Raw genomic sequence first — 16,115 nt, forward strand, 5'->3', positions numbered from 1 at the left:
CCGAGTTCAGCCGACTTTGTGGAGGATGCAACCTGGGGTTCAGGAAAGCACAACCATTGGCTAAAGCTTCCAAAGGACCAGGGCCCTCATATGGCAATGACAATCCTACAAAAACCTGCAACAGGCCACAGATAAAGAAAAAAGAAACCTGATGAAACACACATGAAGATGCAGCGGTAACCACATGCACTTCTTTGCTATCACCACATGAGGCCAGCTTTCTTTCTTGGTGCAGAATGTGAAAGGGCATGGAAGGAAGTGAGAAGAGAGTGTAGCGTTTTTGTACGTTTTCATTTTGTTTTTTTTGCTTATTTTCATTTTTATTCAAATTTTTGTTCTACAGTTTCACAGTTTCGTTTGGGAGTTGGTGGGTGTTTTGGGGAGATTAGGGGCAACCTGGCAGCTCACAGTGGCATCATGTCGGTTCCAACCCCGTCGCCTGCTGACTTGACGATCAACAACCCGGAGCCACAGACTAAGATGCAGGACACGGGTGACAAAACACTGGCAACACAGTGTGTGTAGGTTCTCAGTGATCCAAGTCATGGTTATCCAAAAGCTGTTTAAGTCAATGCACTGGACGTTAAGAAAGTTCTTGAAGACGTTTTGTGTCTCATCAAAGAGACTTCTTCAGTTACTGAAGTCTCTTGGATGAGAGACAAGACGTCTTCAAGAACTTTCTTAATGTCCAGTGGATTGACTTAAACAGCTTTTGGACTGGCAACACAGGTAACTGGCACACAGAGCACAGAAAATGTTAATTATAGTTCACAGGATGATTTGCAGGGGATGAAACCAGGCAAGTCTCCTGGCCTCGATGGCCTGCCCATCAAATTCTATAAAGAATTCTGGGCAGTGATTGGCGAGGACCTGCTCTCTGTGCCCAGGGAAAGCCTGATGACAAATCGGCTGCTCCTGAGCTGTAGGAGGGTGGTCCTCGCGCTCCTGCCAAAAAAGGAGACTTGCAGGACATGGAGAACTGGAGGCCGGTGTCCCTCTTCTGCACAGACTACAAGCTCCTCTCTATGGTCTTGGCCAACAGGCTAAGAAAAGTTATGGAGTAAGTTGTTCATGTGGACCAGACTTAACTGTGTACCGGGCAGGTTAATCACAGATAATGTACATTTAATTCGGAATGTTTTGCAAATCTCAAGTTCATTGGGCACAGGACTTGGTTTTATATCCATAGACCAAGAAAAGGTTTTTGATAGAGTTTAACACAAGTACCTGTGGCACTCCTTAAAAAAATTTCGGTTTCAGCTCTAACTTTATTGCCAAGATTCAGACCCTGTATCAATACATTGAAAGTGTACTTAAGGTTAACGATGGCTTAAGCTCTCCTGTTAAAGTCCAGAGAGGTGTGAGACAGGGCTGCCCCCTTTCAGGAATGCTCTACTCTATGGCCCTGGAGCCTTTTTTAAACAAACTGAGAGCGAGCCTCCAGGTCTATTTATGGTTTTAAAATTTCTGCACTCTGTGGCTTAAGTCTGCAGTTCGGCCATATGTCTCTCAAGATCTCTGATAGACCTGACCAAGTCACTGGAGACATTCTTAGTGTACTGTAGACACAGATTTGTGATATGGCTTTTGCCTACATCCCACCATTGCTGCAGAGAGCTAAAAAACATCTTTCAGATAAAAGTGTTGTATTAAAATGTCAGAAAGCACCTCTAGGTTTTATGTTATTAAGTAAAGAAAAACCCCTGTACAAGAGTCCGATCTGTAAAACCAGCTGGCAATATGAAACAGTTGTTAAAACCATTGAAATGGTGGGTAAAAAAAGTCTGTCTAATCATGACATGGATAGTGTGTTTTCTTTGCAATAATGGAAAACATTATTTTTTTTTCATTAATTAAATCATTTCTTTTTCTAATACGTTGACATCACAAATTAGAATGTAGCATAGTGCATTGAAATGAAAGGACATGAAGGGACATCTATCAATATTTCAGATGCTCACCTTGCTCTGCCTCAACAGGCTATGTACCTCAGAGCCCTTGATGATACCATGGTTTTTCACATAGCTGGGAATGGGAGCACTTTCTTCAACAGTCCCATGAATGTCCAGGTACTTATGGATGACATCCAGAACAGCCTCTTTATCCTACATTACAATGACAGAAGAAACCAAGTATAAAATACAAGCAAGCAGACAAGCCATGAACGTATAATATTAAACCTTTGTTTTTATGAATACTCTGGTTAACTGTTACCTTCCAATACTTGACACTTTTTCCATATACAAGTGCCTGTTGGGCTCTACTGGTGGACCTGAGCTGCGACCCCACGAGAGACTGCACAGTAAATCCCAGGAATGTGTTGTCAGGTGTATGAGCTGTTACCAATAAGACAATACTATTAATTACAATATAATTAAGATATGCAGGAGAAAACAGTGTTTGATTGGCAATTGTTTCAGTTTTTTCTTCAATAAATACAGAAAGTGTTGTTCAGATCTACAAAGACAGTATACTCCAAGATTAGTTGTTGGTAAAGGTAAAGAAAAGTAAACACACGGAACATGGTATAGAACTGCTTTAGGAGAATGTTCAGGCTGCCATATGGACTGTAGAGGTGGTGCCTTTTGACCCAAGCTGCATGATTGAAGTCAGCCTCTGTGCCATAACAGTCCAGCACACGCATCATACACCTAGTTGACACACAAATGTACACAGACACACTCAAGAGCACAATAAAAAAATGGTGATTTAATTTTGCCTCGCTCCCCAGCAGTAGTTACACTTGCGCACATAATATCACTCTTACACAACTGCCAAGCATCTTGACATTATCCAAACACTCACTGGTATGTTGTCCAACTGCTACCTAGTAACGGTCTAATCAGTCGAAGGCCAACAATGTCTGTATATATCAGGCTCAACTCCACTGAAGGCTGAGATGGACATCCACTTGTTTTCATCCTGACAAATCTGGACAGAGAGATAAACAGAATCATGGCTCCAAAGGAACAGAAGGGGAAATGTATAGCATGTCTAAATAGTTGAAAGTAACATTTTAAAAATGTTAAAGTGTCTAAAGCGTGTGGTCTGTGATTCATACAATGCCCACAACATAAAGGCCCCTGCTGTGTGTATACCTACTTCTTGAATTCAGGTAAGGAGGCTGAGAGGTGAACATGGTGACCCAGGATGTGAAGGGTGGAAATGAGGTCACTCCACTGGACAAGTTCACCAAGAGGGCCCCCCGTGAAGGCACTCTCCGCCATATGAAGATTTGCTTCTTTTGTAACTAACCCTGGATGTACCAAAATCTTTGGGGTGGAAAAACACTTTTAGCATATTATTTTCAGATTTCTGAAACTAACCTTTTCCAAATTAAAAAAATGTCTAAAATGTTTATCTTTCATTATCACTGTAGTAACTAAAAATTAACATCAATTCAATTTCATATCGCAAGAAACAATTTGAGAAATGCTCACGGCTGAAACCATGTGCCGTGTACTCATTTTCTTTTGGCATCAATTAAAGGTCCCATATTATGCTTTTTTAATTCATGTCATTCAGCTGCCAGATTTACAAATACGTACACTATTTGAAATGTCTTGCCAAAGTTATCCGTGGTCCTCAATATCTTTGAATAGTGGTAAAATCACTTCCACCTCGAAACACTCTTGTGCTAATGGCGTGCCTGTGAGCTCTCTCTATCAACAACTGCCCCCCCTGTGAGGAATGTTCATTGTGTGGCTCGTAGCCAGGTCATTCCGACACACCGCTACCGTAGCCTGATTGAATCCCCCCTTGGGGATGACCACGGTGGGTGGACAATCAAATATGACTTAGGACTCCATCAATCGATTCAGTTTGTTGCGTCACAAACTGAACTGTTACAAATCCGAACGCATTGACTGTGGATTTTTCATTTTTTTAATAGATCAAATAAGCGTTTGAATCTGAAAAAGTGTTTGTTTTCCAGATTCGAGGATTTGGTTGGTTTAGGGAGGACCACTATATGTAGAGACCTGAAAAAATGTGTTTTTCATAATAGGAGCCCAATTAAAGTTGTGAATGTGACATAAGTTATTGAGTTAAAGGGCTGATTGGGTTGAGCTGCAACTGTGGTGACAGGTGAACGGAGTTGGGTGATGAGGTGGGAGTGGAGAGGAAAAATACTGAAGGCAGGAGGGAAAACTTGTCCAAAGCCTCCATCTGAGTCTCTTCGTATGCGGGACATGTATCATCCTTCTCTCAGGATTATCGCTCATTTGCTCCTCAGTACCAGACACCTTGGACTCCTGGAGGCCTAGAGGTCAATATTGGAATCCTCTTCCCCAGAAGGTGGTTGGGATGGGACTCCCTGATAAGCTGAACAACCAGGATCTGGCAGGCCAGGACCAAGGGCATCTCTTTCAGACCAAGTATCGGAGGCCTCTTCCAAGCCAACAAGAGCACAGCAGGCAGTGAATTGTGAAGACAGATGCTGCGTCTCTGATTTGTGGAGGTGAGTTTTCACTCTCAATGGTAGGTCCTGGTTTGACAACCATACATACTAAGCCGCCTGGTAAGGGAGTAACAGCAGATGGCAGCTACCGGTTTTTCGGCTTGAAGGAGTGTGAACCTGGCTTGTGTCCCAAGGAGATGACCTTTTAGAGCGCTGGCCGGTAGATCAATACCCAGCTGACGGATGAGTTCCTAAACAATAAAAGTAACATCTGCCCCAGTGTTGATGAAGGTGGCGAGTGAATGAGAATCCCCTTCCAACAGGAGCTTGGCATGAAAAAGCAGGGGGCGTAGTTCCAGGAACGGCTCAGTTCCAGGAACGGTGTAGTTCCAGGAACAGCCCATGTGCGGTTTCAGTGGGAGGTTCAGGGACAGCTGGTGCAAGGGGAATGGATGGTCAGCTCCCTCAGGGTGTATCTCCATTCTACTCACATCGATTAATCTGTCTAGGACATTCAAGCGTGACCCTCTTTTTTTGGAACAATTGCAAGCACTGAATAAATTTTCTATTCACTCCAACAATAAGTCAATACTCATTCAAATCAAATCCTCAAACTTTCAAAGTTTTTCTAATCTTTTTCTAATAAATGAGAAACCTATTTTGACTATGTCTGTGTGAAATTTTAATGGAAAACCCACCGATATTTTTAATTGTATGTACGTTATGTGTGGTAGAGGATTATCCACTGGCATACAAGAGAGACTAAGGATGGTTGGGTTTCTCGGAGTGCCAATCATTGCTGCAGTACAAAAACAACAAGGGGAGTATTATTACATGTTTAGCTGTCCTCTGTGTGAGATTGTATTTGGCTGAAAAAGAACGTCCGGCCTCGACCCAAATATCTTCCATACTGCTAATTCTTTGGTGAATCCATTTGAACTCAATTCTGCCTTCCATGGCGGGATATAGACCTTTCATATTGTCTCGTATCACTGCATGTCCTGCCCCCATCTGAAAACAAACAAAGCATGAGACATCTTTTAGAGTAGTGACAAACCAAACATCTATCAGCCACCTACAACCCAGCATTGACTTCCATCCCCAGAAACTGCAGGAACCATTCACACCTGACTGCAGGTCACCCTGCAGTCAGACTTTGCTATTTTTGATTTACCTTCACCGAGATGACTGAGAACCTACTTAGATATATAAGAAGGGAATAAGCATTTGGATTGCATAGAGAAACTTTTGTTGAAGCAAAAAAAGTATTACATTTATATTTTTTGTAGGCATGGTTGTCTGTTTACGTGTGACTCCACAGTGCACTGTCTTTGCCCTGGGAGTGTACCCTGCATTAATCCCCCAGTTAGCTGGGATAAGCTCCACCACCCTACAACCCATGAGAGCAGACGAAGCAGGTATTGATGATGAATGAATGAATGTAAACGTATATCACCGTTACAGTGTATCTGCATCAAATATGCTTGTATTGTGTTCATTGGTCTTACACTACCTCTGTGTTTTGCGCCAAAGCTGGGAAGACATTTTTTCCTGGAAGAACAGGACACCAGGACTCTATCTAAACAAAACATAGACAAGTAAGGCTATTAAACTTGTTAAACCACAAAAAATTTCCACACTTTCGTAACTTCCGGTCTGTGGTACAGTCATTCACATGTTCTGTAAAAGCTTTGAGAATATACGAGATAAGGTGGGGACTGGTTTGTTAGTAAAAGTATGTCAACTATATTTGAAATAATTTTTTCAACCCTTAGTCAATTCACACAAGGGGACTGTAAGCTTGCAATGATGAGAGGTAGAGTGGTAGGCAGCTCCTTGTGTAACCTCAATAGCTATTTGTGAGGGGATAGTGCCTTGCTCAAGGGCAGTTCTGAGAAGGCAAACTGGCACCCCTCCACTGCCAGTTCACACACCAACGTTTTTGGTCCACACGGGTCTCAGGCCAACCACCATCTAGTCCCCAACCCAAGACCAATTGGACTGAGCTACTGCTGCCCCTGCATGTTTTTTGTGTGTATAAACTACATGGCCTCATTACAAGAACATAATAATAATAGTTACAGATAGTCCTCAATCTACGAACACAATCGGTTCCAAGAGGCTTTTTCTAAGATGAATTGATCGTAAGATGTTATTTAATAATTTCAATCTATAATCACCATTTGAGGTCATTTAAATGTCATTACTACTCTAAATACAAAAGCACTTTTCCCTAACACTAACTAGTAAGTAATTATCGGACATAGAAAGGACACATAAACTAAATAAAATACTGTAGTACCATAATGTAACTTCCATTTCCTCCTCTGAAGAATTAATTTAATCCTCTGGGGTGTAGAGGCTAAGTCAAGCTTTAAGCCACTGTTGTATTACACCGCACAAACAATAACATGCAGAGTTTGCAGTTAATGCTTCCGCGCAGAAACTTTGCCTTTCAACCTGACCAAAATTGTCAGCAGTCCAATGTTCATAATCGTCCCCATACACATGAAAACACTGTGAATTCCTTCCCTGCTCAGAAGTTGGCAAGGATGTGGATAAGAGAAAAACAATGCACTGCAGATGATGTGTGAACAGAAAAGCAGTAAAGGCCACAAGAAGTCCAACAACAGAGCAAACAAACTTAGAGCAAACACTTGGTCTTAAATTTGCTGGGTTATGTTGTCATGACATGTGTAATCTTAATCTATTGGGTGTTAATGTTACACTGCTCAGTGTGGGTTGCGGCAAAATTGGGAACTACATTTATTGGATATGGTGGTGCACGGTTGTTTGCATCTACAAATATCCGTAATTATTAGGGACCACCTATACTTATATGGCTCAGTGGAGGCAGGTCAACTGTTGAAACGCCAAGCAGTTTGCATTCTGTCTCATCTCAAAATGTCAGTACCCTCAAGTCATGTAGATGTGATAGAAGAGCTTTGGTACCTCACTGAGATAGATAAGGATGGAGCACAAAGAGCCATTCACCCCATGACGTTTGTAGCATGGGTCAGATCTCCAAATTTTCTGCAAGAACTGAAGAACCAAAACAATAATAATAATAAAATTAATAATAATTGCAGTAAATAATTTCCTTCCAAAATCATCAAACTAACATGCACTCCAGTAGGTTCAGAACACAAACAACGTGAATATTTATACCTACTTGAGCTTAAACTTTGTCACAATAGAAAAAAAAAACAGAATGAGAAAAAGGGAATGAAAATTTAAATACTTATTAGAAAAAGAATAAATATTTGATTTCAAGAGAGGGGAGCTACAAGGGAAAATAATGATATTTTTTGTGGAAACATTGTCAGTGCCAATATTACCTAATACAGTAATCCCTCGCTTACTCGTGCTTCAAGATGCACAGCTTCACTCCATTGCAGATTTTTAGTACAGGGATTACTGTAATTCATTCATTCGTTTGTTTAATTTATAAATTATTATAAATAATACTGTTATTTCATTCAAGTACAGTAGTACCTCAAGATAAGAGTTTAATCTGTTCCAGATTAAACTATTTCAGATCTGTTTAAACTGTTCCAGATTAAACTGGAACTAAAATCATTTTAATTCATTCCAGCCATGTAAAAAAGCCCCAACCCCTTAAATCATATTAAAAAGCACATATGTTATAAACTAGTAGATATGCATACTTTATGCATAATTAGTTCCACTTAAATTATGTAAACAATGATAATTGATAAAAATACATGCGAAAAGTCACAAGCACATGCGTGCTATGTCTTTATTCTACAACGAACAACGGGATCTTGCCTCGGCTGATGTTGTATCCATCCGCCAAATGGCGGTAGTGTCCCGAAGCACAGTTTGTATCTCAGATTTTGCTTGTACCATTCATGTTCCTGACTGCTTCGTTCGCTTGCACGGGTCACATGGATTTTGCTTGTACTGAATGTCAAGATTTTGCCCCAGATTTTGCTTGTACTGAATGTCAAGCAAAGTATGGACAGAGTGACCTCGCGTATCTCAATTAACTGATGTCAAGCAGCTTGTATCTGGAGATACTACTGTACCATTATACAATAAAATCAGGTTATAAATTGGGGACTGTATACAGATATAATCAAAATAAATTACTACAATATTATTTTTAAGTGTGAAGAAAATGCAAAAACAATCTTTTCTCATGGATGTTATTATTAGAGCAATTTAAAAAAAGGAAAAGAAATACCTCGATTTTCATGACACAGTGTGGGTATCCATCCATTGGTGGCAATGTGCATTTTTCTCCATCTTTGTTTTGATCATCTAAGAGACATGTAGCAACAGGTTGTTTTCTTTTTCAGGTCTTCATTTCAATGAGATTTAGGAAAATATCTACAAGTTAACTTCAACTTGACTTAACTTTGGTGGAAGCCCTTGCTGAATAATAAGCTAATCCATATATTAAGTCAGTAGCAAAGGGTTACAGGTCCAAAATTATATTCTTATTAACAGTTTTAGGTATGGCCCTGAAGTCCGCAAATTAAGTATTTATTATTTATAATTAATTATTATTTATTTCCTATAAGGATTCATTTTTTGGTTAGAGAGGCATACATTTAATATGCTTGCTTTAAGGATGTCATGTAGTTTGTCAGGAATTGAGTAACAATTCGTGCAAAGTTTACTGTCAATTTTTAACTTGGTGAGAATCTAGATGCAGATTTTGTCATGACAAGGATTTTTCAGTCATACCAATGCTCTGGGTGACGTGTTCCTTCACTTTCCTTAATTGTTTTACTTTACATTTTAAGACCAGGGAACTTTGCCAACTGTTGTTTTATTACTTCCTCTAAGTAGGGCAAAGATTGTAGCTCCTCAATCAGCTGTGCTCTTAAGTGTGTTCTCTTTTTCTCTGCCTCAATTCACCCTAGAGAGCTGTCAGTTCTCCTTTGTTCCCCCGAAGGTGGAGTGAAAAAGACACTATGGAATATTTTACAAATCATCTCTCAAATATGTTTTATGTAGTGCATGGAAATTTTATTTTAAATGTAGAATTACATCACTGAAAATGTATTTTAAGGATCTAATATTTAATTATTCAATACCATTTCACTGAAGATGTACACGTAAGTGTGCTTGTGCATAATGACTAATTTGACAATGACCTTGATAAAATATCAGAAACTAAAGAGAAGGTGAAAAGGATTTACAGTAAAGCAAAGACAGATTTGAGAATTGTCCTTACACTGTCTTCTTCTTTTCCTTTCGGCTTTTCCCTTCAGGGGTCGCCACAGCCAATCAGTTGCCTCCATCTAACCCTGTCTTCTGCATCCTCTTCTCTCACACCAACTACCTTCATGTCCTCTTTCACTACATCCATAAACCTCCTCTTTGGTCTTCCTCTAGGCCTCCTGCCTGACAGTTCAAAACTTGGCATCCTTCTACCAATATATTCACTATCTCTCCTCTGGACATGTCCAAACCATCTCAGTCTGGCCTCTCTGACTTTATCTCCAAAACCTCTAACATGTGCTGTCCCTCTGATGTACTCATTCCTGATCCTATCCTTCCTGGTCACTCCCAGAGAGAACCTCAGCATCTTCATCTCTGCTACCTCCAGCTCTGTCTCCTGTCTTTTCCTCAGTGACACTGTCTCTAGACCAAACAACATCGCTGGTCTCACCACAGTTTTGTACACCTTTTCTTTCATTTTAGCTGAAACTCTTCTATCACATATTACACCTGACACGTTCCTCCACCCATTCCATCCTGCCTGTACACGCTTCTTCACCTCTTTTCCACACTCTCCATTGCTCTGAACTGTTGAGCCTAAGTACTTACAATCCTCCACCTTCTTGATCTCTTCTCCCTGTAACCTCACTCTTCCACTTGGGTCCCTCTCATTCACACACATGTACTCTGTCTTACTGCGGCTAACCTTCATTCCTCTCCTTTCCAGGACAAACCTCCACCTCTCTAGCTTCTCCTCCACCTGTTCCCTGCTCTCACTACAGATCACAATGTCATCTGCAAACATTATAGTCCATGGAGATTCCTGTCTAACCTAGTCTGTCAGCCTGTCCATCACCATAGCGAACAAGAAGGGGCTCAGGGCTGATCTCTGATGCAGTCCCACCTCCACCTTGAACTTGTCACACCTACAGCACACCTCACCACTGTCTTACAGTCCTCATACATGTCCTGCACTGCTCTAACATACTTCTCTGCCACTCCAGACCTCCTCATTCAATACCACAGTTCATAAAGATAATTAATCCTTAAACATGGTAAAAACATGCTGGAGAACGTCATTTCTCTCGAAAAGCACCTGTCATGTTAAGTACAATACTCCATTTTTTTTTTTTTTGTTTTTTCCTTTATCTGCTTCTATCTTAATGAATGTACGGTGGCGCAGTGGGTAGCAATGTCGCCGCACAGCAAGGCGACTGTGGGTTCGAGTCCTGCTCTGTGTGGAGTTTGCATGTTCTCCCTGTGTCTGTGGGTTCCCTGGCTTCAAAAACATGCGTTTCAAGTCAATTGGCCGTTCCAAATTGCTCATAGTGTGTGAGTGTGAGCGTGCATAGTTTTCTGTCTCTGTGTGGCTCTGAGGTGCACGGGCGTCATGCCCGGAGTTTGCCCCGCCTCACGCCCTATGCCAGCTGGGATAGGCTCCAGCTCCCCGTGACCCGCGGTGGCAGATAAAGCGGTGGAGGAAAATGCATGGATGGATGGATGGATGGATGCATGGATGGATGGATGCATGGATGGATGGATGCATGGATGGATGGATGGATGGACGTTTCTAACATGTCATTTCTGATCCTGTCCTGCCCTGATCCACTTGAAATCTGTTCATTCCCTTCACCTGCCTCATCCTCACTCACCTGCAGCCACTCCCTTAATCAGCCTCATCTCTTCAGCTCAGCCCTCTGTTCTCTGCCAGATTTTTTTGTGTTCACCGTGACTCTCCAGCGTTCGGTCCTGCATGATGTTTTTGACCTTGTTTTGATTCTTCCTGTTCTCCTGTCCCTGCTTTTTGCCTGCCCCAGGTCAGATCTGTCTCCCTGGTTTGATTATTCCTGTATGCTACCCTGCCCGATTCCTGGACTATGCCTATCCACCTGTTTTTTGTCTAATTCGTCTGTCTTTTGGATTTTTTTAATTTGGTACCTGAACCCTGTTTGCCAAAGTAAACCTTTTGAGACTCTTGACCCACATGCTTGTGTTTCATGTTTTTGGGTTCCTCCCGCCAGTATTGCTCGAGGTGTGACAGCACTTTTTTTCTTCATCGATGTTAGATCATTGTTGAGTTGTACCACATCAATGGACACCAATTCAGTTTTAAACTAAAATCAGACAAAACAAAAATTCAAACATTTAAAAAAAGGTCTTTGAGGATTTGTGTGTATAAAACAGACTGAACAGCATGAATGTATTTTAAATGAAATGGTTCGTGGTTTTACAATTACATCATTGAAAGTTAAAAATGCATGGTTGTTTCATAAAAACAGCGAAGGATCAGTTCATGACTAAGTAAGGTAACTGAGTGGTGATACAGACCAGGATGATGCAGGACAAAATCAAACACCAGGTGAAAGAGATGGTCAGTAATGAGTATAAAATCTTCAGCTGCCTGTTATTCTTCATCATTCAAATGGGATCAGCTTGGAACTACAGTCAGGTGCTGGGTGGCACTTACTGAATGTCCACTTGGAAGGAAAATGAGGTAATTTATATTAGATTAGAATATAAAACAATGCCGCCTCTCGTGTTAGTGTGACAATAAGTTACGGGTAAAGAAATGCATCTGTGTTTGCAAGGAGAAATAGAATAAATAATGTAGTACTACAGATTTGATGAAGTACATTTACAACCAATATCCAAGAGCAATGATGTTGAATAATTCAAACCTGGAAGACTTGACTAGACAATTCATTTTGGCATAAAACACAGACAGTTGTAACAGAAGTCATTACACTCATCTCAGCTTCTCAGTATCTTTTCAATTTTTTGTAGAACAGTTACATTATAACATTATCACCATGTAATCAATAGTGAAGAACAGGAAAAACTAAAGCACTTACCAGTCGAATAGCATTCACACATAAGAGACTCAACAAGCTCCTATTCTGGAAGGTAAACTTCAACTAATCAGATATGTGGGTTGTTGTGCTCATTGATGCTAGTAATTAAGTAACTTGTCTTTGTACAACAGGTTCACCAGTCTCCATTAATCCATTCATTTTTTTTATGATGAGTCATATGAAAGACAAATTACCACTCAATGCACACACCCATAAAATTAATACATCTTTGAAGTCAGATTATAAATTCCTCTTCAGATTGCTGTAGGTGGGTCTTCAGTTAACGAGAAGTGATTTTCTGCCCCAAGGCCTGGGACGACCCAGCTCGCATTCTTTTGATTCCTACCTAGTACTTTTATTCTGGTTGAAGTGATTAGTCAGTAATCATGTGTGCTAACAGCATAGAACGTATTAATCAAGTACAAAATGAGTAAGGTTGGTGAGGAGATTACTGCTAAGAATCTTTGCGCGTCTCTCTGGCAATTCCAGGCAAAGAGCCAAGGACATTCCAGGGTGCATACGTTTGAGGACATTTCTTGCACTCCTCCCTAGGGAATGGTTTGACTGTAAGCCTTTACTTTTGACAAATCATGAAAGGTAATCATTTTTGAGTCGTATCACATCAATGGACACCAATAAAATTTTAAGATAAAACCAGACAAAACAAGAGGTCTAACAATTAAAAAAATATCTTGGAGCTTTTGTGTGTATAAAGCAGAACCAACAGCATGAATGTATTTTAAATTAAATGGTTTGTGGTTTTACCATTACATCATTGAAAGTTATAAAACTCATCGCACTACTGATAAGCATGGAGCTAAAGATCAGTTCATGACTAAGTGAGGTAAATTAGTGGTGATACAGACCAGGATGATGCAAGACAAAAATAAGCACCAGGTGAAAGAGATGACCAGTAAGGAGAATAAAATCCTCAGCTACCTGTTTTTCTTCTTCATTCAAATTGGATCAGCCTGGCACTACAATTAGGTACTAGGTGGCACTTACTGTATATCCACTTGAAAGGAAAATGAGGTAATTCATATTAGAATAGAATATAAAACAATGCCGCCCCTCATGCTAGTGTGACAATAAACTACGGGTAAAGAAATGCATCCTTGTCTGCAAGGAGAAATAGAATAAATGATGTAGTACTACAGATGTGATGAAATACATTTACAAGAAATATCCAAATAACCAATCAAGTACAAAATGAAAAATGTTGGTGACGAGATTCATGCTAAAAATCTTCGCACATGTGGAGGAGCAGCGGGTCAACTCTGAGTCCTTCCCGGATGATCGAACTTCTCACCCTATCTCTAAGGGAGAGCCCGGACACCCTGCGGAGGAAACTCATTTCAGCCGGTTGTATCTGGGATCTCGTTCTTTCGGTCATGACACATAGCTTGTGACCATAGGCGAGGGCAGGAACATAGATCGACCGGTAAATCGAGAGCTTTGCCCTTCGGCTCAGCTCCTTCTTCACCACAACGGACCGATACAGAGTATGCATCACTGCAGATGCTGCACCGATCCGCCTGTCGATCTCCCGTTCCATCATACCCTCACTCGTGAACGAGAGCCCGAGTTACTTGAACGTCTCCACTGGGGGCAGAATCTCATCCCCAACCCGGAGAGGGCACTCCACCCTTTTCCGACTGAGGACCATGGTCTCAGATTTGGAGGTGCTGATTCTCATCCCAACCACTTCACACTCGGCTGCAAACCGCTCCAGTGAGAGTTGTTCATAAATTCCCACTCTGTTCCTGTACACCCATGATTCTGTTTATCTCTCTGTCCAGATTTGTCAGGACAAACACCAGCGTGTGTCCATCTCAGCCTTCAGTGGAGTTGAGCCTGATATATACAGACAATATTGGCCTTCGACAGATTGAAGTATTACTAAATGACAGTTGGATGAGATATCAGTGAGTCTCTTGGATCCTGATTATATGATGTCAAGATACTTGTCAGTTGTGTAAGAGTGATTTTATGTGCACAGGTGTTACTACTGCCAGGGAGCGAGGAGCGTTGCACATCTTAAATCATATATTTTTTTGAGTACACCTTTAAAGCAAAAGATAGATAATTTAGTCAAAACTCACTACTGGGCATTCAGACGACAGTTTACCATTTTATCATTTAGGGAGAACTCATGATATATGAAATGTATTAATGAAGTGTGAATATGCATTATTGTCATTATACCTGTGTTACTGTGACTGTACCTGTGTACCTTTGTGTGTCAACTAGGTGTATGATGCGTGTGCTGGACTGTTATGGCACAGAGACTGACTTCAATCATGCAGCTTGGGTCAAAAGGCACCACCTCTACAGTCCATATGACAGTCTGAACATTCTCCTAAAGCAGTTCTACACCTTGTTCCGTGTGTTTGCTATTCTTTACCTTTACCAACAACTAATCTTGGAGTATACTGTCTTTGTAGATCTTCACTAAATTGTCTGAATTTATCGAAGAAAAGACTGAAACAACTTCCAATCCAAGCCTTTTTTCTACCCCATATCTTATTTAATGAGTATTGTCTTATTGGTAACAGCTCACACACCTGACAACACATTCCTGGGATTTACTGTGCAGTCTCTCGTGGGGTCGCAGCTCAGGTCCACCAGTAGAGCCCAACAGGCACTTGTATATGGAAAAAGTGCCACATTTTGGAAGGTAACAATTAGATTATTCAGAAAAAAAACAAGGTTTAATATCATACATTTATGGCTTGTCTGCTTGCTTGCAGTTCACTTGGTTTCTTCTGTCATTGTAATGTAGGATAAAGGGGTTGTGCTGGACGTCATCCATAAGTACCTGGACATTCATGGGACTGTTTACAAAAGTGCTCCCATTCCCAGCTATGTGAAAAACCATGGTATGGTACATAGCCTGTTAAGGCGGAGCAAGGTGAGCATCTGAAATATTGATTGATTCACACCATGTCCCTTCGTCATCCTTCATTTCAATTAATTTCATTTCAGTGCTCTGTGCTACGTTGTAATTTGTGATGTCACTTTATTGCAAAAAAAATATTCAATCAAAAATAGTCATGTTTTTCAATTTCTATGTAAAGTCTGGGTATTAAAATATACTTTACTTTGTCACTTATTAAATTTGTGCTTCCAATGCTTTGTAACACTTGGGTGTGCTGTGACGATGCTGATGGCAGTATCGTCATCCTGAGGCCTGTAACCTGCTCCAGAGCAGGATAAGTTCAGGTAAGAGCTCAGCAGGTGTAACAGCCCCACCTACTGACCAATCAGTTCTCTTGGAAAATGGGCTGTCCGATTTATGAGAACCCGGTGGATCTTGGTGCACAGCTTGTGCAAAGAGCGCTCAGGCGCGAGAGAATATTTAGAGATTGCTGTAATCCGTTTGAATTGCCTGAACAATCACTGTAGAAAGATACAGGTTTTGGGGAGAGGGGTTACATTACATCTGTCAGCTGCTGGAGCCTTACATCAGCAATGTAACGCACTGCAACCACATGCTGTGGTTGCACTGAGGTTTTTTGCCACAGTTAACATATTTCCTAGTGATGTTCGTAATTATTATGATGTCCTTAAATCCCTCGTTGGATGGGTTACAAGCAAGCCACAGATAAAATGCCATTAATCAATTATTTGTTTAAGTAAATCATGGATTGATTGATTCATTCATAGGTACC

General features: G+C 40.8%; 1 protein-coding gene across 1 annotated transcript in view; it reads right to left on the reverse strand.

The window, feature by feature from the left end:
- LOC137605543 (alpha-1,6-mannosylglycoprotein 6-beta-N-acetylglucosaminyltransferase A-like) overlaps positions 1-11,272 on the reverse strand; it is a 12,459-nt gene extending 1,187 nt beyond the window's left edge. The window contains exons 1-11 of the mRNA XM_068330294.1: positions 11,245-11,272; positions 8,607-8,683; positions 7,352-7,441; positions 5,913-5,978; positions 5,234-5,410; positions 3,103-3,272; positions 2,806-2,931; positions 2,518-2,651; positions 2,215-2,336; positions 1,962-2,105; positions 1-115 (exon numbers count right to left, since the gene is read on the reverse strand). The exon at positions 1-115 is cut by the window's left edge and continues 32 nt beyond it. Coding sequence (XP_068186395.1) covers positions 1-115; positions 1,962-2,105; positions 2,215-2,336; positions 2,518-2,651; positions 2,806-2,931; positions 3,103-3,272; positions 5,234-5,410; positions 5,913-5,978; positions 7,352-7,441; positions 8,607-8,683; positions 11,245-11,272 — 1,249 coding nt within the window. The remainder of the gene's footprint in view (positions 116-1,961; positions 2,106-2,214; positions 2,337-2,517; positions 2,652-2,805; positions 2,932-3,102; positions 3,273-5,233; positions 5,411-5,912; positions 5,979-7,351; positions 7,442-8,606; positions 8,684-11,244) is intronic.
- Between the last annotated feature and the right edge of the window lie 4,843 nt (positions 11,273-16,115).

Source organism: Antennarius striatus, chromosome 12 (genome assembly GCF_040054535.1).
Source record: "Antennarius striatus isolate MH-2024 chromosome 12, ASM4005453v1, whole genome shotgun sequence".
NCBI classification, from domain to species: domain Eukaryota; kingdom Metazoa; phylum Chordata; class Actinopteri; order Lophiiformes; family Antennariidae; genus Antennarius; species Antennarius striatus.